This window comes from Schistocerca cancellata, chromosome 7 (assembly GCF_023864275.1).
Source record: "Schistocerca cancellata isolate TAMUIC-IGC-003103 chromosome 7, iqSchCanc2.1, whole genome shotgun sequence".
NCBI lineage: Eukaryota > Metazoa > Arthropoda > Insecta > Orthoptera > Acrididae > Schistocerca > Schistocerca cancellata.
In genome coordinates, this window is record NC_064632.1 from 124236357 (window position 1) to 124258137 (window position 21781).

Here is a 21781-nt window from a genome sequence, read left to right on the forward strand (position 1 = left end):
AATTTCAGTACTTAGATAAAAAACTAGAGTTTGATATTGAAGATAAATTTAATAATGTAGAAACTGAACTTAGCAAAAAGTTAGGATCATTTCAAAGCGTATGCAGTGTTACTGTTGATGCTGTAAAGCATAGGTTGCACACCTTAAAAGAGAGTTTGGACAAATCTCAAATTGCAGGTGTGACCATTCGAGTAGATGACATGGAACAAAATGTTAAAGAGAAATTAGCCACTTCAGACAAAGTAAATATAAGTAATCTGGAGGAACAGGTAGAGGAAAAAATTGACCAAAAAGTTGCTGAGAGGTTAACTCCCCACAACGTCTCTTCAAATTTAGCTTCAGAACTTAATGATATTAAGAGAGGCATAGGTAATTTATTGAAAGAATTCAAACTTATCCAGGATAAGGTAGACAAGAAGGTGATTTCTCCTAACATGGTGTTAACCAGTGAGGTAATGACTGACCTACAATGGGGGGCAAATTCTGGACTATCCAGACAGTTTCCGGAGTTGAAGCTAGGTGGGGAAGTATATCCTACTCATTTTCTGAAAAGGTTTAATCAGCCCTTGCCAAAAAACTGGAAAGATTAAAAAAAGATTGAATTTGCGGTGGGGTACATTTTTGGAGAAGCGTCAGAGTGGGGCACAGTGAACATAGAGAATTTTTCGTCTTGGGCAGACTTCCAGAAAAAGTTTAAGGAGAAGTATTTGTCAGCGAGCACCCAGGAAAAACTAATATCCGACTTGTGGAACCCAAACTATTACAACAGTTCGGGAGTGAGCTCTCTGCCGTCGTTGGATAAGCAGCAGCAAGCCGTACTCTTAGTTCACTTATTTGTTTCATAGTTTAATTCTTTATTTCTCTGCATGTTTTTGGGTACTTGCATAGTTTAACTCACAAATTTTGTGCGTATTATAGTATTTGAGAGTTGTAGCATCATGTTTTGGTACCCATGTAGTGCAAATTCGCATAGACGTCAGTTATCTGTTTGTTTTGAATGGCTTGTGAGATAAAAGAGAGGAAAAAAAATGTTAGCAATGGATAGGGACTGCACCTGTTGTGTGCAGATTCAGGGGGAATTGGCCACCATCCGTAAACAGCTGGAAGCTGTGTTGGCCGTGGTTGACAGGCTCCAGGCTGTTGACCTGGGCCGCAGTGACATTGGGACACCCGAGGCGAGTGCTTTGGCGCCTCTGGAACCTGTATGATCGCCTAGGATCTCTGATGCCACTGCGCCCTCGGATTCGGACATCCCTGCCAGTCGACACTTCCCCTGGGTGGAAGGCGAAAGTTAGTGCTGGCTGCTGTACCCTTACACCCCCATAAAAGGTTTGAGGTACTGCCTACTTTGAGAGTACTTCTGAGCCAGCAAGGGCGGTCTCGCCTGTTGCGGCAGTGGCCAGTCTTCCTGAGAGGTCTGGACAAGCACAGAGGGTGGGTTTGCTTGTCATTGGGAGCTCCAATGTTAGGCAGGTGATGGAGCCCCTTAGGGATATGGCAGCTAAGGATGGGAAGAAAGCCATTGTGCACTCCATGTACATACCGGGGGGAGTCATCCAAGATGTGGAAAGGGTCCTTCCGGATGCCATGAAGGGTACAGGGTGCAGCAAACTGCAGGTGGTGGCTCATGTCGGCACTAATGACGTGTGTGTCTATGGATCGGAAGAGATTGTCTCTGGTTTCTGGCAGCTATCTATTTGGTGAAGACTGCCAGTCTTGCTAGCTAGATGAAGGCAGAGCTCACCATCTGCAGCATCATTAACAGGACCAATTGTGAACATTTGGTACAGAGCCGAGTGGAGGGTCTGAATCAGAGGCTCAGACAGTTCTGCGACCGTGTAGGCTACAGATTCCTCGACTTGCGCCATAGGGTGTTGGGGTTTCGGGTTCCGCTAAATAGGTCAGGACATTAATCACATATCGTAAATGTACTGCCTGGGTGTGTCATATGGTGGATAATGATGATGATGATGATTTAATTTGTTGTTCTGCTTGAAGGGTACTCTGTGTTAGAATTTTTATGTAAATAATTCAAAAGAGTGTGTGTGTGTGTGTGTGTGTGTGTGTGTGTGTGTGTGTGTGTGTGTGTGTGTGTGTAATTTCCCAGGAGCTTAAAATGTACCTACAGATGACATCCTAATCTAAGTTTTTATTTTTGAAAAGTTAAATAGATATTTTGGATCCATGCAATATTTTATATCAGGCTGAACCAGAGTCTTCAAAGGCATCATGCTTGAAGACTTGCAGTCAAACCACCCTTGTTAATTGACTACAGCTACCAAACTCATTGTTCACAACAGTGCTTTCATAGTTGCTTTCTCTTTCAATTTACCACTCTGCCTCCATTGACTCTGAACCCACTTGAGTTATTGACATAATTCTGGAATAGTTTCATTTTTTAAAACTTCTCTCGATTTTTGATGAAGAAATGTCATATTCCTAAAGCTAGCATTGGTTTTCCCTTTGGTTCACTTTTACGATTGCCATTATGTAGTAATAGAAGATCATCTCATTTTCTTGTTTAATTGTTGTTTAATTTTAGAATTTTTCTATTTAGTGTAATTTTAGTTTTAAAGTAATAGATATGAGGACCTTGAACATAAAGGACATGCTAAAAATTCCAGTAAAAATCTGCAGATAAGAAAAGAAACATAATAATCATACTCATAGCATTGACATTGTAGTCCAAGATGCTTGAGTTGTCAATTGTATGTGTGTGAATGGTGTGTCTCTTTTTTACTGATGAAGGCTGTGGCCAAAAGCTTTATGTAAGTGTCTTTTAATTGTGCCTGTCTGCAACTTGACATGTCTTTTTTATGGTAAGTAGCAATCTGTCTTTTCCTACATTGTTGATAATCCTACCTGGAGTTTGCATTGTTCAATCGTAATCATATGTAGACATCTTTGTGTAAACAGGTGTTATTCATTTGATCACACATTATGTTCCATAAAGCCAATCATGAAGCAGAGCCTTTAGAAATGTGAAACAAATCAAATTATATATTGTGCTGTAACATACCATTTTGGGGAAAATGATGCATTACCCCATGTCTCTCTGACCTACAAATCATCTTTGTGACTTTAGAAAGAGGTTTTTTTTTTTTTATTAGTTAAGTTATAAATTTTGTCACGCATAGTGTGGCAGAATTTGTTTCTGTCGTACATGTGCACAGATGTAGATGGGTGCAATATGTTGTTTGGGCAGTTATTCCATGCTCCTACACTCCTGTCCAGGAATTGCACTACGGGCCATAGAACAGCGAAGATTGTGACAACTGTGGAGCTGTCACAGTAAATGAAGGCAGTTCTCATTTGAGAGAACTGTACTGAAAGAGACTGCTTGTGTGTACAGTCTCCTATAAACTTCTGTAAACAAATTGTGTGTGAAATGTCCTCATATTGTAATGAAAATCAAGACATACATAATTTATGTAGAAGAACTTTATGTCCCTTCCTAGAGACTGAATACTAAAGTAGCAATTCAGCTAGCACAGAAGAAGTGGTGAAGAAGTCTACAACTGGCAGACACATGTGTTTGTTCTGACATAGTACTGCAGTGCAGAAGGTCAGAATGAATAAGCAGCTGCATCTGAAATCTTTCCACAGCCAACCAACATAGAATGTGAGAATAGGAAACATTTAACAAGAACTGTAATTTGGATCTTTTTGATGTATATGATACTAAATTGTGAAGTTTACACTAAATTGTGTAAATGTATGAACCTGTGTTGTAATATTGTTAATTCACTGCATTGATGAATTTAAGTCACCAGGAGAGTAATTAACATGAAATATCATTAACATAACGTTATATCTAATCATTAACTGAAAATACGTTAAGACATATGTAGACAAATGTCTAATCTAGCATTTACGAAATTTGTACATGGAAAAGTGATAGCTAGGGTTCTTCAGCTAACCATAAAGTTTCAAAATTCATGTTAGTGATCAAAGCAAAACAGTATTTATAAAGTTATTAACCAAAGTAATTCAAACATTGTTGTAGAAAGGCATTTTTTGTAATTCGGTCAAGATAATTGTGATATTTCAGAATGTTAACTGATTTATAAATATAAAGTGCCTCAAACCTTTTGTGTCAAATTGAAACAATTGATAGCTGATCCACAACTGATTACATTGAGATAGGGAACCAGTGGTCGGAAATATATGTTTATTGTGTTATGGACATTCAGCACACACCGCATAAACATATGTCCACATGATGCCTCTTTTGTCGTGTGTAATCACAGATGCATGGGAATAAAAGAGCGTGCACAAAAATTTGTGGGTGGACTACATGTATGCATGGGTGTTCTCGTGTCCATACATTGCTTCAGTGTGGAAGCAGTCTGCTATGAATTCCCTTCTTTGCTTGGGAGCTTCTGTTGTGTTTATTGTGATGAAAAGGTGACAGAAAGAGAAAGCACAAAAGTGACTGTAGGTAAATGAGTATCTAAATAACAACAGTATGAGAGATACAAGGTGGTGATAATATTGTGTCTGCAAATTTCAAAGGAGGTCACAGTGAGACTTTAGATTTCTGCTTGAGAACCTACAGCGATAAGGCTGGCAGTAAAATTTTGTTAGCTATTAAATGGTGACTTATATACCAGTTTCTATTCTTCATTTCAAAACAAAGCATTTCAGTAATTATTCCTGAAATTGAGAAATATTGAAGGGAGGTTCTTAGTCATTATGTGAAGGTTAATTAACTTTCAATGTGTCGTTTATATGTCATTTGTTTACGTAACTTTAATAATGAAAGATGATAGGAAGATTAACATCCTCCCACTTGAAAAATCTGGGACTTTCATAGACATGAGAATCAACCCCCTCCCCCCCCCTGCCCCCCCCCCCCCCCCCACCCCCCCACCAAGTCAGGCTTCCCAGTTGTGCTTTTAAGTTGCCGTAGCATGAATATTCGTCCAGTTTTCTTATAGGCCCACACTTTTCATAAGTTTTTGGCTTATTCTTCTCAGTTTTTCTTCTTCTAAACTTTTGTATAGTATTTGACACTCGGGGCAACAAATTTCAAATTTTTATTCAAATAATCTTCAGAAGGGGCACTCCATACTACTTTCTTCTTTGTCTGTAATCATGTATATACTTAAGTGTGCTTCCTTTGGAGTCAACAGACATTATTGGGCATAATTTGCTTCACAGTCTAAGCTCAACACATTACACAATCGAACACACGTGGGCCTCAGCTACCTGTTGTATGCTAAAAAGTGCATTTTATGCACAGCCTCCATTTCCAGGAAATTATGTATGCACAAATGCACATGTGTAGTTGCACTGTTAGAAATTTACACACTTGTGCAAAGTTGAACACAAAAAAGGCATCATATGGATGCATCTTAACAACTACGTAGCTGATAGTAATTGTTCAAAGCGATGACCGCCAGTCTCAATGCATGTATTGCAATGGTGCATGCAGTTCTGCCGCGCTCTTGCAAAGATCCCAGGTACAGTGTGGAGAGTACTAGCACATTGTGGAGAGTACTGTGGAACAGGTATAACATACCTATCATAAAGAATGTGTGCTAGTATTGGGACTAATGAATTTTGAGCCCCGTACTCGCTTTTGTGGATGGATTATCCATCACAGTCCTGTAATGCCAAACTTTGTACAGTTTTTATTGTTTGTGGACGAGGCCTCATTCACCTGTGATGCTATTTTCAACAGCTGTAACAACCATGTCTGGAGCGAGGACAATCCCCATGCCACCCACACTGGTGGCCGTTAGCAACAATTCTCTGCCAGCATACATTCGTGCATTGGTAGTGATCACATAATAGGACCTTATTTGCTGTCTTCCTGTTTGACTGGTCCACATTACCTAGTGTTCCTGTGAAACGTGCTGCCATAATACTTGTTGTGCGCAAAAGGATGTGGTTTGAACACGACAATATACCAGCCTACTTCGATGTTAATGTTCACAAGCAGCTGAACAACATGTATCCTCATCGTTGGATTGGAAGGGGAAGTGCTGTCCTATGAAATCCTGGTAGAAATGGATAAAGATTTGCTTGCTAAAATGCAAGCTGCTTGTCTCCTTATGTGTCATTGACATACGTGCAGGCAACTGGCAGTTGTCACTTTGCACAATTACTATGATCTACGTCGTTATGCAGTACACATTGTGCAGTACACGTTGTTGTTATGCAGTACACATAAGTAAGCACCCTATCTCAATACAATCGGTTGTCGACTCACTGTCACTTGTTTCAGTTTGACCCAGAAGGATTCAAACATGTTGTATTGTAACATATTATAGAACCAAATTCTGTAAAATTGTAAAAGCAATCAAATTTTAACTGTTAACTTTAAAAAGTCTCTTTGAAACAATATATGAACTCACACTGTGATTATTAAAAAGTATATAAGAAACAGCAGTTTAGACGTGGTAAATCATCTTGTAGGCAGTAAACTTGTGTCAGTGTGTGGTGCAATAAATAAGTTTTTTTTTCTTTTTTCCTTAACTATTTCACTGTTTCGGCTCCATCATTAGATTTGATTAACTAGACATGCAGCTCCTGACATGTCAGAAGAAATCATACATTCACTTCAGGTGGAGACTATGCAACCTTGCTCAGAAACAGATATCCAGTACCCTATCCCTCCAGTCAGCCATCACCTCCAAAAGTCCTACTACCCTGTCACAGAGGAGCATTCCCTCATGTCTCAGTAGTACGCAGGACTGGAGCAACTGAATCACTTTCTCAGCCAGGGTTTCGACTACCTCTTGTCGTGCCCTAAAATAAGGAATGTCCCGCCTCCTATCCTTCCCTCTTCTCCCACAGTGGTCTTCCACCACCCACTGAACGTACAAGATCCTCATCCATCCCTGTTGTGTCTAGGAATCCTGCATACTCAGTTCGCTAGACAAACAATCAAACAACTCATATTAATGAGCTTTGTTACAACAAAACAATTACAATACTTTTTTAAAGTTTGATAGATGTGTTTCAAGCAAAGGGTGATATACAAAATAATCAGTCTTCTTCAGAATAGACAAACTCAAGTCTGTGCTATGTAGAGAATACTAATGATAGATGCTACAGTGTGTTGGCTAACGAAGTGGCTAACATTGAGGCTGCTATCAAAGTGGGCTGCCATCAGTCGGGTGTGGCACTTATGTCCTTTTCATCTAGGGGCCACTGCTGTCGCATTGTTATCCTGGGGGGGGGGGGGGGGGGGGGGAGGAGGAGGTCGCTCAGCATGTGGTTGGCTGACCTCTTCTCGTAGCTGTCTCTTCTCTATCATTCCCAGCTAGTATGCCAGTGCTGACTTTACACTGCAGCATTCCTCCAGCCCCAAAGTGACGGACTGTTGTCGTATATGGAGCACGACAATGGGGAGGGGGAAAAGCAGGGGTGTGGACACTCTGATGGACCAGAAGCTGTAGCTGCAGGGGACATCCGACGTCCAGTCGTACCCCACCATTCAGCCTTCACTCTGATGGAAATGTTTCCTGGAAAATGCCCAGAAGGGTATTTGTCCACCTCCTGAGGCCCATACCATGATGTAGAAGATGTTGGCCACTGCAATGTGGGCGGAGCCAGCTCCATCTGTAGGACGAGAGGAGGCGAAGGCTCCATCTCCATGGGGTCATCCTGCAGTGTCGTGATGACACCCTCTGGCAGCTGCTGTGGCCGCGCTGCTTCGATATCTGTGAGTCTGGGGGAAGAGATACAGAAGGATCGCTGTGCACGTAACAGTGGCAAATTTTATTGTGAGGTCGGCACAGAAATCTGTTGGGCCTGAAATGAGATAATGCATGTGCCAAGTCAATGAAGGATCTCCCCTTGTGCCCACTGTCTGCTGCCATAAAAAACCCTGAAAAACACAATACCATGCGGCGTGAAGTGATACTTGCGGCCTTCCTTTGGTGCTGGATGCTGATGTGGGTCGAGCAGTGTCCAATGGCAGGGGCTGTGAAGCAGTTCTGACACCAGTGGTCCACCTTGTGGATACAAATGATAGGAGGTGGGAAACAGTTGAAATGTTTGCTCTCTGGTGTGTACGGTGCAAAGTTTGGCCATCAGCTGCTTGAAGGTTTTGACAAAACGTTCCGTTTCTCTGTTTGACTGTGGATGGAACAGTGCACTAGTTAGATGCTGTATGCCATTGCGTTCACAGAATGTTTCAAATTCATTTGACGTAAACCGAGGGTTATTTTCCAATCCTATGTGACATTTAGCTCATTGGCACAGCGAAAGGAAACTTGCTGTAAGAGTCTACCACAATCAACCAGCGATTCTTCCAAAAAGATCCCGCAAAGTCTCTGTGCACACGTTGCCATGGTGATTGCGACTTAGACCAAGCAGAGAATTTTTGTGGCATTGGCTGATCTATTTGGGTGTCCATACCCTGCCAAGTACAGTGTTGACACGCTAACTGTTTCGTACAAACAATCCTCCAGTGTCCTTGGTGAAGTAACTGCAACACTTCTTTTTGCAAAGCTTTGGGGATCAACTCACTTGACTGTCCACTGTCATTCTGAACAAGAATCATACCTTGCTGTATAATGAGGGTATGTCGCCGTGCAAAGTGTCAGTGCACTACAGAGTTCTTTATCCTGTGCAATGAGTGAGGTCAAGCTGTGCAAATGTGTGTTAACAAAATGCTCAAATTTGAATCAGCTTCCATGCCCTGTGCAATTTTCCTATAGTTTAGAATTGTGAGCATCGATGTGATGACAAGATGCAGCAGAAGCATCAAAGTCTGTATCAGGGCCAATCAGAAGACGTGAAAGTGCGTTCACTTTACCATTTTAAGCTGTCAGACAATACAGAATCTCGTACTGGTATTGAGACATCAACAAAGCCCATCTTTGCAATTTTTGGGCAGTTCGTACAGGAACCAGCTTCTTTGGATGAAACAAGGACTGCAATGGGCTGTGATGCATTACTAAGTGGAATTTTCTGTCATACAAATAGTGGTGTAATTTGGTGACACCACACACAATAGCCAATGCCTCTTTCTCTATCTGTGAATGGTTACACTGAGCTGTGGACAACTTTTTTGATGCGAAAGCAATAGGCCTGTCTGTATCATCAAATCTGTGCAAAAACACTGCACCGATTCTGTAACAAGAAGCATCAACTTGCAACACAACCGGTTTGTCAGGATCAAAGTGAACCAAGCATCAATCACTGAGCAATGCATCTTTAAGTTTTTGGAAAGCTTCTTAGCACTCATCTCTCCGAACAAAGGGGACATTCTTGCAATGCAAGCGATGCAATGGAGCTGCAATTTGTGCAGCAATCGATATGAAGCGCATATAATAGTTCGTTTTCCCTTACACTGACTGCAATTCTATGACATTGCGATGAACTGGCAGGTCATGTATGGCTAACAAATGTGACTAAAGAGGATGTACAAATTGACTGTTTATGACATGACCAAGATACTGCAACTCAGGTTTAAAAAAATCACATTTGTACAGTCTACACTTGAGTCCTGCATCAGATAACACACAAAACAAAGCACAAAAATTTGTAGTATGAACTGCTACGACAATATCATCCAAATAGTTTAAACTTTTTTGTACTTTAGCAGTCATATGTTCTAAATACCGTTGGAAAATGTTGGGTGTGGAAGCACTGCCAAAAGGCAAATGAAAATATTTAAACAAACCCATATGAGTGTCCACAACACACACAGCGTTAGATTCTTCATCTAGTGGTATTTGAAGATATGCGTTGAGCAAATTAATTTTTGAAAAGTAGCGACCAGTGCCTAATCTGTCCATGAGATCCTGTGGGCATGGCAATGGGTGAGTAGCAATCGTAGTTTGTGGGTTGACTGTATACTTAGTCAGCACAGAGGCAAATGCGACCTGAAGGTTTGGGGAGCAAAACCAGCGGAGTTGCCCATTGACTAGCTTGTATGGGTGCAATAGCTCCGCTGTCTTGCAATTCTCTGAGTTCAGCAGCCACTTTGTCCCATAATGCAATGGGACCAGTTCTGGTGCAGCAAAATTTCAGCTGAACATTGTCTTTCATAGTAATATGTGCAACAAAATTGTTAGCCTTGCCTAAACCTTCAGAAAAGAGTTCAGGGAATACTCTCAGCAAGCTGGCTACATTGTCTTTGGCGTTGAATGCAGTCACTGACAACACACTGTCCTGAATTTTAAAGCCAAACAAATCAAGGCCAAATATGTTCTCACAATCGTGTGATTGTAGCACTATGAAAGTCACAGTTCATGTATGTGAGCGATACATGGGGGGTGAAGTACATTTTCTGAGAATGAGAATATCTGGTCCATTACAAGCGGTCAGGTGCATGCTAGTTTTAGACAGACGTGGGGAGCCTAATAGTTCATATGTGTTACGATTCAGCAATGTAACAGAGGTACCCGTGTCCGACTGAAATTTCTCACATTTTCCATTAAGATGCAGATGAACAAAAAGTTTGTTGGACTGGCGTAGCACTAGGGAAACTGTTTGCTTGCTAGTTTTGCTAATGCCTGCAGCAGGCTTTGAAGACTGCATTGATTACATGGGCCTTGTGACTAGATTTTTGTGAGTGGGCAGAATACTTACATTTGTTCCGTTGCAAATATACAGATTGTATGTGACCTTTCTTGCCACAAGCGTAACACCATACTTGTCTGGACAGGCAATCTTGGCGTTTGTACCTTGAATAGCACCGAGGGCATGACTTCATTCTGTTCACTGATGTAGCCGCCTGTTTAGAGAACTGTTTACATGGCTTGGTGCACGGGTGTTGTTGCTGCCTACTGGGCTGGTTGTGAGCAAGGGATGACTCAGCCCAATAAATTGGTGGCTACTCAGATTTATCGGCCACTAGGCACCTGAATCATACTGATCTAGAATTTGCACTATGTGATGAAATTATGGATCTGACTGTTTCAAAATCTGTTAGAGAACAGATTGACATCAGTTACATTGTACACAATCACATCACACAATATTATATGTGAATATAAATCACCACAAGCACATTTGAATTTGCATTTTCTTATCATGCCCTGAAAATCTGTTCCCCACTCACAATAAGTTTGTTCTGGCCTTTTCTTGCAATGAAAGAATTGGTACCTAGCTGCCAACACATTCACTTGTTGGTAATAGTCGTTAGTTAGAGAACATACAACCTGATTATAGGAAAGTTCACTCGGAGTGGCATTAGGGAAGAATTTCTGAATAGGTGAAAGACTGCACTTCCTACCCTTGACAAAAAGTAATGTGGTTTCACAGTACCTGATACTTTGTGAGCAATGATGTTGGCTTCTTACTGTTGTGACCACTTGAACCATTCCTCTTCTTTTTTGTTAAACTGGCGAAAAGGCGATATGGCACTCAGAGCTACAATTGTTGCATGTTGGTTGGGTGGTCGCACTGTACTTGTGTCTTGGTCGGCGAGTAACTGCTGTACCGTGTTTAGAAATTTTGCAGTCTGAAACTGAAACATCTGTGTTAGCTGCATGCATCTATCGCTTGCAGCTGAGGCACCTGAGCAGGGGTTGGGACAGGTAGTTTGCTCATTTTGGAATAGGCAAATGCAAGAAACAGAGGCTGCAAGCAATAAAAACAAGCACACAAGCAAAGAAAATTTCTGCAACACCCACCTAAAAACATTGAATAGAAAGAAACACTGTAAAAGACATTGTTAAAACATGCAAACACATTGCTGAGAAGAGTAGAATTAAGGCGCCAGCAAAACACAAACGTCCCCGACAAAACAAAATAGAGACAATTGGTGGCAGCTGATGGCTGGGGTTCGAATGTTAACAGATTGTCACTAAGTTAATCATTCGTGTCCAGGAATCCTGCATACTCAGTTTGCTATACAACCAAACAAACAATTTGTATTAATGAGTTTTATTATAACTTTGATAGCTGTGTCACAAGGAAAGGGCGACATACAAAATAAATAGTCTTCTTCAGAATAGACAAACACAAGTCTGTGCTACTTAGAGAATACTGTGGGCTGCCACCAGTCAGGTGCAGTGCTTATGTCGTCTTCATGTTGTCTTCATGTAGGGGCCGCTGCTCTTGTGTTATCCTCCTGAGGGAGGTTGGTTAGCGTGTGATTGACTGACCTCTCCTCACAGCCGCCTCTTCTCTGTCATTCCCAACTGGTGTGCTGATGCTGACTTTATGCCGTAACAATCCCTATTCAATCCCTGCTCCCAACCCCACGCCTCACGGCTCATATCCCTGTAATAGACCTATATGCAAGACTTGTCCCATACATCCTCCGACCACCACCTACTGCAGTCCTGTCATAAGCATCACCTATCCCATCAAAGGCAGGCTGCGATGCCCCACCCAGTTGTATCCTTATATGGATCAGTTGTCGCCTATAAATGACAGTGGTTGTTTATCGGACTTGTGATTATAACGGGTGGACACTCACGTGCAGTAAGACCTCAGTGTTGATTTCACTAATCACTCTAAGTGCTGCAGAGCTAAGCTCTTATCACACAATCTTTAATTTTGAATAATTGGAAACAATATAGTAACTTGACAAGCAAACAAGGGGGAGGAGAGCACACGATATAAGTCATAACCACTTTGAAATAGTGACATAACCTGCATAAGGGCAATATGGATCCTACAGGTGTATTACTTTTGTTACCGCAGCAAAAGACAGTTTCATGAGTACAGAATAAATCTGTTTCAAACTTGAGATACTTTTATGAATAACAACACTGAAATGTTGGGTGAAAAGATCCTGCTAAGCATTGAAGATGTATAGCTACTGTGGTGGTGGTGTTATTTGTAATTTTTGTAACTAATAAACATTTTTCTTTAACATTATCTTTACAAAGAATTGACCACTGATTGAAAATAAGTTTTTACACTGACGTTTCCTGATAATTTTCAATGTGAAGAATTTTTGAAGTGATAGCACTTCAGTGCAACATAACAAAAACACTTTCCTGCACTTTTGTTGAAACATAAATTTAGTTTGTCACATGCCCTGAATCAGGAAAATTGTGTGTTCTGTACACCACACTAATAATCTTTTTTGTAGTAATGAAAATATGCACAATATCTTTTGTAGTCTTCTTCTGCAACTGCTTTTATTATGCTTGTCAATGTAATAAAATACTGGTACTTTGTACACAACATGATGCTTTGCTTACTGTGGCAGTGATAATTTTAAGCTCTTTATATGGGTCTGCATATAACCAGCGTATGATCTGAGAATGGTGCTGATTAAAAATCACAGTATGTGAAAAGGACGTACTAAACATGTACTGAAATAATAACACTGTGATGAAGCTTGTTGCTTTTAAACACTGAACTTGTATTACTTAACTTATACAAGAGGACGACAATCATGACTTTTACAGTATGTCCATCACTATGAAAAATAGAATATACTGAACTTCACCATAAAAATAAATACTGCAGTCTTTTTGTGGAGTTCAGCAACATATTGCAGCCTCTGATGAGATTTTGCTACTGATGAATGGTTTAGTAGCTTTTACACAGTGGCTTCCATTCCCATTGTAATATTTGGTCAGTACATTGGGTAATGCTGCAACATAGTGTCTGCCTCCTTCGCAGCAAACGACAACTTCCCACTGGCCATCATAATAACATTGCCACTTCTGCTTGGTTGACAAATAGCTGCTTAATACTGTAGAATTGTGTGTAGCAATAATTTCCTGTGCATCTGAGCCTGTTCAACAGTGATTGTGCACCTTTTAATCACCACGCAATACAGTATATGGGCATTGCACCACATGCTTCTTCACAACCCTTCTGCCTCACAAAGAGAACACTCTGGAACTTCCTGTTGCAACGTTTCTCCCGCCTTACCCTTCCATGGAGAAGTTTCTTTAGATTTTAACTTAAGTCTAAAGCCATAACTCATTACAGCTTTAATTACTATGGTTGATGATACTTTTAAAACTAAGATCTATGTAATAATATCTAGAGATTAATTAAAAATATTATTTACAGCTATACATTTAAAACACAGTTACAGATTATTGGTTGCATACTTCACAGGCTTGTGGCAGCACCTTACAGCAGCAAGCTGCCTTACTTTACCCTGCTGCCATTAGATGGCACATGTGCCCTCAATGCTCTGTCATCTCACTATTTCCTTTATACATGTTTTTTCAACTGCCCTGCTACTGATCATATTTTTTAAGTTACGAAATGAAATGGAACAATTCCTTCGCTGTGTGACATACACTTGTATCGTTACAAGGACTACATGTGAAACCTATCATAATCTACAAGCTAAGCTGCAAGCACTGTGCTATGTTCTACATGGGCTGTACAACCAACAAGCTATCTGTACTCATGAATGGCCACCCACAAAATGTGGCCAAGAAACAGCTAGACCACCCAGTTGCTGAGCATGCTGACCAACACAGCATTCTTCATTTCAATGAGTGTTTCACAGATGTGCCATCTTTATCCTCCCCACCAGCACCAGCTTTTCTGAATTGCACAGGTGGGAACCCTCCCTGCAATATATGCTATGTTCTTGTAATCCTCCTGGCCTCAGCCTTCGTTACTCAATGTCCTCCACCTGCCTATTGCTTTCCCTGTTCCCACTCAAGCCCTGTGTTCCACAAACACACCCACAGTCTTTCTTCTTCCCCCCTCCCCCCACCTGCCCCCATCCACTGTCCTCTGTCTAACCTCCTGACTGCACCTAGCTGCCCTTCCCCACCTCATCTCTGTACATGCTCCCACAACCAGCACTTTCCCTTCCTCCACCCCTACCCTTTTATCACCCACACCCCAACCTGCCCCTTATCCGCACCACCCAGGCTGCTTCTCCCGTCATGCACTGTAGCTCATAGTTTGGCTTTAGCAGCCAGAGTCGGTGATCGTGTGTGTGTGTGTGTGTGTGTGTGTGTGTGTGTGTGTGTGTGTGTGTGTGAGAGAGAGAGAGAGAGAGAGAGAGAGAGAGAGAGAGAGAGAGAGAGAGAGAGATGCATTTGCATGAACAAGTGTGTGTGTGTGTGTGTGTGTGTGTGTGTGTGTGTGTGTGTGTGTGTGTGTGTGTGTGTGGCCTTTTGGCCAAAAGCTTATTTGAAACCTCCTGGCAGATTAAAACTGTATGCCAGACCGCACACTCCGCTGCAGAATGAAAATTTCGTTCTAAAAGCTTACTTGCTCAGCAGTCTTTTTGTTGTGCCTGTCTGCGACTCAGTATCTCTACTACATGTTGAGTAGCAATCCATCCTTTTCATAATATTGTCATTATTCCATCCTGGATATTCCACTGTTAGAGTTACACATCTTATTCGTGATTGGTGATAAAGAAGTCAAGTAGCTGAACTGTAGCCACAGAAGCTGGTAGTGTTTTAAATGGAACACTTCATCTTTATGAAGTTCAGTGTAATATGGGAACAAGGACCATCAACTTGGATTATTAAATTTCATTTTCTCCAGCTCCTGTCACAGTTGCATTCAAACAGTTTTATTTTTGGTGACTAGTTTTGGACTACATTGTCCATGCTCAAACGATAACTTCATTGTAAATGTCAACATACATTTCCACCCTGCACACACATAGAATAGCCGTAACTGGTATTCTTATATATTTATACCATACTTATACTTGTACAGGATCCAATAAATTCACAAAGACCAGAAATGACAGCTCCCTCCAACTGTCCATAGTGTGAACCTCATTCTGGCTTAGTTCTATGACAGGACTGAGAAACACTTCAGTACCAGTAGGCAGAGCAACCATGGCAGGCAACATCTATAAAATATACTGACTACAAATTGTTGTTTTTGCTAATATAATCATACTAATAATAATGGGACTGGCTTTTAAATTACTTAATATGATTTTACTTTAGTTTTGAGTATGTGAAGATGTCTGACTGATCTATTGGCAGACTGTTACATACCTTTGCATCAGAATGTAAAACTCTGTTATGAACCTTAGCCAAGCACGCATAGCCTGTATAGATATTAGCTTTAGTTCCAGTTTATGACCATGAATTTCCTAATTTACCATTAAGGAGTAAATTGTTTTGTGATTATAAGGCTTCTGTAGGATGTTCAGTTATTACCTTTACATAATACCAGTATTCATTCTGCATGCTTCTGTTAAAAAAAAGAAAAAAGAAAAAACTTTCTTGACCTCAGCTACATTACTGCAGAAGATTATACCAAGTGTAAAAAATTGAATGTTTTTCATATTTTCATTCACTAATGCCTTGTTGTATTGTTGTGGTCCTTAGTCCGAAAACTGCTGTCTCCATCCTAGTCCATCCTGTGCAGCCCTCTTTCTCTCTGCATAAGTACTGCAACCTACACCCTCCACCCCCACTTGAACCTACCTAACAATAATCAAGCCTTGGACTCCTCATACAATTTTCCCCCACCACACTCTCTTCTGTTACCAAATTGAAAATTCTTTTATACCTCAGAATGTGTCCTATCAACTAGTCACTTCTTTTAGCCAAGTTGTGCCACAAATTTCTTTTTTCCCCAATTCTGTTCAGTACCTCCTCATGTGTTGCTTGATCTATCCATCTGATCTTCAGAATTCTTTTCAAAAGTTTCTGTTCATATTTACTCTGAACTGATTATTGTCCACATTTCATTTCAGTATAAGGCAACACTACTGACAAATACTTTCAGAAAAGTTACACTAGCACTTAATTAAATTGACGTAAGATGCTAACAAATTCTTCTTTTTGAAAGATGCTTTTATAACTATTGTCAGTCTGCAATTTGTATCCTCTCTGCTTCAGCCATCATCATTTATTTTGTTACCCAAACAACAAAACTAATCTACTGCTTTTAGTGGCTCATTCCCAAATTTAATTCCATGAGCATTGCCTGATTTAATTCAGCTACATTCCGTTACCCTTATGTTACTTTTGTTGATGTTCATCTTGTAATCTCTTTTCAAGACAATAACCATTCCATTGAACCGCTCTTCCAAGTCCTTTGCAGTCTCTGATAGAATAACAATGTCATCGGCAAAGGTTAAAGTTTTTATTTCTCCTCTCTGCTCTTTAATTACCTTTCCAAATTTCTCCTTTGTTTCCTTCATAGCTTGCTCAATATACAGATTGAATATCACTGGGATAGTCTATAACCCTGTCCCACTCCCTTCTATAATACTGCTTCCGTTTCATGTCCTCTGACTCTTATAATTGCAGTCTAGTTTCAATGAAAGTCGTAGGTAACTTTTCACTCCCTGTATTTTATCCCTGATACCTTCAAATTTTCCAAGAGTAGTGCAGTCAGCACTTTCAAAAGCTTTCTCTAAATCCACAAATTCTATAAATGTAGGTTTGCCCTTCATTAGGCTAACTTTGAGATAAGTTGTAGGCTCTGTATTGCCTCGCATGTTCCTAGATGTCTCCAGAACCCAAACTGATCATACCCAAGTTCAATATAAACCAGGTTTTCCATTCAACTGTTAATAATGAGGGACATATTTTGCAGCCATGTCTTATTAAACATATAGTTTGTAACACTAGCACCTCTCAGCACATGCCTTCTTTGGATCTGAAATTATTACATTCTTCTTAAAGTCTGAGGGTATTCTGTCTGTCTCATATATCTAGTACACCAGCTGAAACAATTTTTGTCATCGAGGTAAGAAGCAGATTGGCTTCAGTGGTATTTGGCCTATTGGAGAAGAGGTCTTTCATGCAATTTAGGACTGGGAGAATTCAACAATGGAAAATCCAGGATGGAGTGTGGCCTCAGCAGCCAGAGACTGCAGTTGTGTGTGTGGGGGGGGGGGGGGGTCTCCGACGAAGGCCTTGTTGGCCGAAAGCTCATTTTTGAACAGTCTTTTTGTTGTGCGTATCTGTGACTCAGCGTCTTCACTATGTGGTGAGTAGTAACTATCCTTTTCACAGTATTGTTAGGACTAGAAGAGGAAGTTTGCACATGATTGAAGAAGAGTCTGTGGTCATGTAGCCTGGAGCTCTATACATTTTAATTAAGGTTGAGTAATAGTGAATTTTTGAAGATATGATGTAATGGTAAAAGTATATGATGAACTGTATAGGACATTTATGGAAATTTTGGATTTTTTAGTGAGAACTGAAACTTTCTTCTGGAGGATGAAAGTTCTATGTGGCATTCTGTTTAAAGGTAAAAGTCTGTCAGGGTGGGGGTCGAAATGAAAGTGACGAGTATCTGCTTTTAAAATATCTTCCTTCTCCCTCCTGAATTTTTGAACACCAATAACCATGTAATATTTATCAGATCCGGACTTCATCCATTAACTAGTTTCTCCGATTACTGCTGCTTCACTTTTCAGTATTTTTAGCAGTTAAAGGACTCTTCTTTAATTGTAGTGGATTAGTTACTGTCCAGAATTATTTTCTTCAAATAACTTCCATCATTTTTGAATAATGATGCACTTTTACTACATAACGCCTGCCATGACATAGGGATGTTTAATGTCAAACTCCTTCCGCCACATGCCAACCAAGCAGTACCTCTAAAAAAATCATAAAAAATTAATCATATGCAGGAAATCATCTACATATAATATAACATCTTTCTGGACTACTTTAGTCCTATTTCATTATCATCAGAATTATTACAAAATTAATTGTACAAATGCTTGCTCATTTGTTGATGACAAGGCTGCAGAAAAAATTGCACTTCTATTGTGTGTGAGGAAATTTCCAAATGGCTTTTTTTTTCCTTTCATTATTGAAACTGTTTCTTCAGATTCTTTTCTTCATTTAGTAGTTAAAACCAGACCTGGTAAAATTAACTCATTTCTGTTAAATACATTTGTGCACCTTGTTGATGAGTTGTAGTGCAGATAAACTTTGTACAACTTTTCTTACCTGAGGAACATTAAATGTCACTGGAAGGCAGGCCACGTTTCTGCAGAACCACTAAGTTGAGTACTTTCGATGTTAGCAGAAAAGCAGAAAGATAAACTGTGCTAGCACACTCCGCTGTCTTCTCTGTTTCATGTGTCAAAGCTACTCATTCATATTCTGGTATATTCATTTCCGCTGTTTCAGACCAATATTGCCTCATGATCCCTTGAAACTCAAAACAAAGTCTGGTTCTTTTAATTCACCCAGGTCCCATTACTTTAATTTCCTACTGTTTTTCAATTTCTCCAGTTTTAATGCGCAGGTAATAACCAGTAAATTATGGTCGGAGTCAGTATCTATCCCTGGAAATGTCTTCAGGTTTAAAATCTGGTTTCAAAATGTCTGTCTCAGCATTATACAATTAATCTGAAACATGCATGTTTCTTCAGATCTCACCAACATATACAGTCTTCTTACATGACTTTTAAACTGTGAGTTAGCAATGACTAAGTTATGCTCTGTGGATTCTATGAGGTGATTATATCTTTCATTCTTTTCCACCAGCCCATATTATCTTACTATTTTTACTTCTCTTCATTTCCTTATTACCAAATTCCAGTCCCCTATCACAGTCAAATTTTCGTTTCACACATCTGAATAATTTCCTTTATTTCATCATACATTTTTTGAATCTCTTCATCATCTGTGGAGTTAGTTGATCTATAAACTTGTGCTACTGTTGTAGATGTTGGCTTTGTCTCTGTGTTGACTACGATAATGCGTTCACTGTACTGTTCATAGTAGTTTACCCACATTTCTACATACTTATTCATTATTAGGCATTCTCTTGCATTACCTGTATTTGACTTTGTTTGAATAATCTTGTACTCATGTGAACAGAGGTCCTGTTCTTCCTGCCACCGCACTTCACTAACTTCAACCTATCTATTTCCTTTTTTAAATTGTCTGACATACCTACATGATTAAGGCATCTAACATTCCATACGCTGACCTGTAGAACACCAGGTTGTTTTATCATGATGGTGAAATTCTCCTGAGTAGTCCTTGCCCAGAGATCCAAAAGGGCTTATTTTACCTCCAGACTAATTCACTCAAGAATCCAACTGCTACAGCTACACTCCCTTACAGAAAAAGTTATGACTGTAATTTCTCTTTGCTTTTAGTCATTCATGGTACCAGCACAGCAAGGCCATATTTGCTAATATTACAAGGCCGGATCAGTCGATCTTATCGACTGTTGCCCCTGCAACTACAGAAAAGGCAGCTGCCCTCTTCAGACACCACTGGTTAATTTGAATGCTCTGTAGGGACCCCTCTGTTGTGATTGCACCTATGTTATAACTATCTATATCATTGAGGCATGGATGCCACCCGTCTTTGGCAAAGTTTTCGGCTCATGGGGGGACTAATATTTCATAGCATCATATTCTGTGAACAACCCTTCACTGAGGAAGAAAGTTTGTTGCACAAAAGTCTGTAATAAAGATGATGTGTAGTGTCTGCTTTAGAAACTCTTGTAGACAGTTCTATAAACAGTCATGCATACTGGCAGTTGTCTGTGAATTTACTCCACCATAAGTTTGTTGCCAACAATCAGTCACAGTTCAAAATAACAGTAACATTCGTAAAAAGAACAGTAGAAGGAGAAATGACACTACTCATTGCTCAGCCCTGATGTGACACAGAAAGGGGTGAGGTATTAAGCCATAAAAATCTCTGACTGTTATTCAGTGACTTGAGGAATGTAATTGACAGCTCTTTTCAGTAGCATAATTCGTAGAGTTTCTGATTTGTGTGTGTGTGTGTGTGTGTGTGTGTGTGTGTGTGTGTGTGTGTGTGTGTGAGGGGGAGAGAGAGAGGGGGAGAGAGAGAGGGAGGGAGAGAGAGGGAGGGGGAGAGAGAGAGAGAGGGAGGGGGAGAGAGAGAGAGAGAGAGAGAGAGAGAGGGAGGGAGAGAGAGAGAGAGAGTATAACAGCCGTACAGAAAAAGTGAAGGCAATTTAGGACTATTATAAAAAAACAACCATGTTGTCACATTTCTCACTGAGAAAGTGATTACATTTGTAGAGTAACAGATATATTCTACATCATAGTGAAAGAGTACTATTATCTCTATTGAAACTTGCAAGCTGTAAAAGTTAATGAGTTAATGCCAAACACGCTGGACTAATAATTTGTTATAACTATCTTCGTTCTATATATACTCATGTAAATAGTACCTTGTGTCTGGTTCTCATAATGGACAGAGGCACTACAGAAAAAAAAGGTTAAGAGATGCCCCACCGATATATCACCTCACTTATCAGTTTGCAAGCAAGTGCTGGAAAGTAAGACTGTTGAAACTCGTTATAAAATTTTTATGTGAAGGAGGACACCCATTAGAGGAGAGCCGTGTGGTTCATGTCTAGTGTTTATAGATGGCTTATCATCAAAATTATGTCAACAGGCTCCAACGAGCAACATTGTAATAAATGTGTTTTGCATCATGATAAGGTTTACTGTTTCTGTGTTCGAAGATTGGATGAGAAATATATTGCTTTGTCCCACACACATTTTACAAATGTCCCCTCTTCTTCCTCTCCCACTCCACCCCTCTTACAGGCACCTATTGTGTTAACCTATCATCAACATGACTTTGGAGTATACTACAATTACTTTTATGTATATTAGTATCTCCTACCTTTAGGACAATAGCAAAATATTAAGAATACATTTCCTTTTCAGACGTCTGCTGCAAATGGGTGTATACAATGCAGAGCTTTTCAATAATCTTGGACTCTGTTGTTTTTATGCTCAGCAATATGACATGACACTGACATGCTTTGAACGAGCTTTAAATTTAGCAACAGATGAAGTAATTGCTGATATATGGTATAATATTGCACATATAGCAATTGTAAGTACTTTCTTTTAATTTTGTAAATGTATTTGTTCTGAAATATTGGACATTGAGTCAAATCAGAAATTTGTTAACATTGTCTTTGCATG

General features: G+C 40.0%; 1 protein-coding gene across 1 annotated transcript in view; it reads left to right on the plus strand.

Moving 5' to 3' along the window:
* LOC126092277 (tetratricopeptide repeat protein 8) overlaps positions 1-21781 on the plus strand; it is a 96656-nt gene that overhangs the window by 21300 nt on the left and 53575 nt on the right. Inside the window, exon 6 of the mRNA XM_049907793.1 lies at positions 21518-21689. Coding sequence (XP_049763750.1) covers positions 21518-21689 — 172 coding nt within the window. The remainder of the gene's footprint in view (positions 1-21517; positions 21690-21781) is intronic.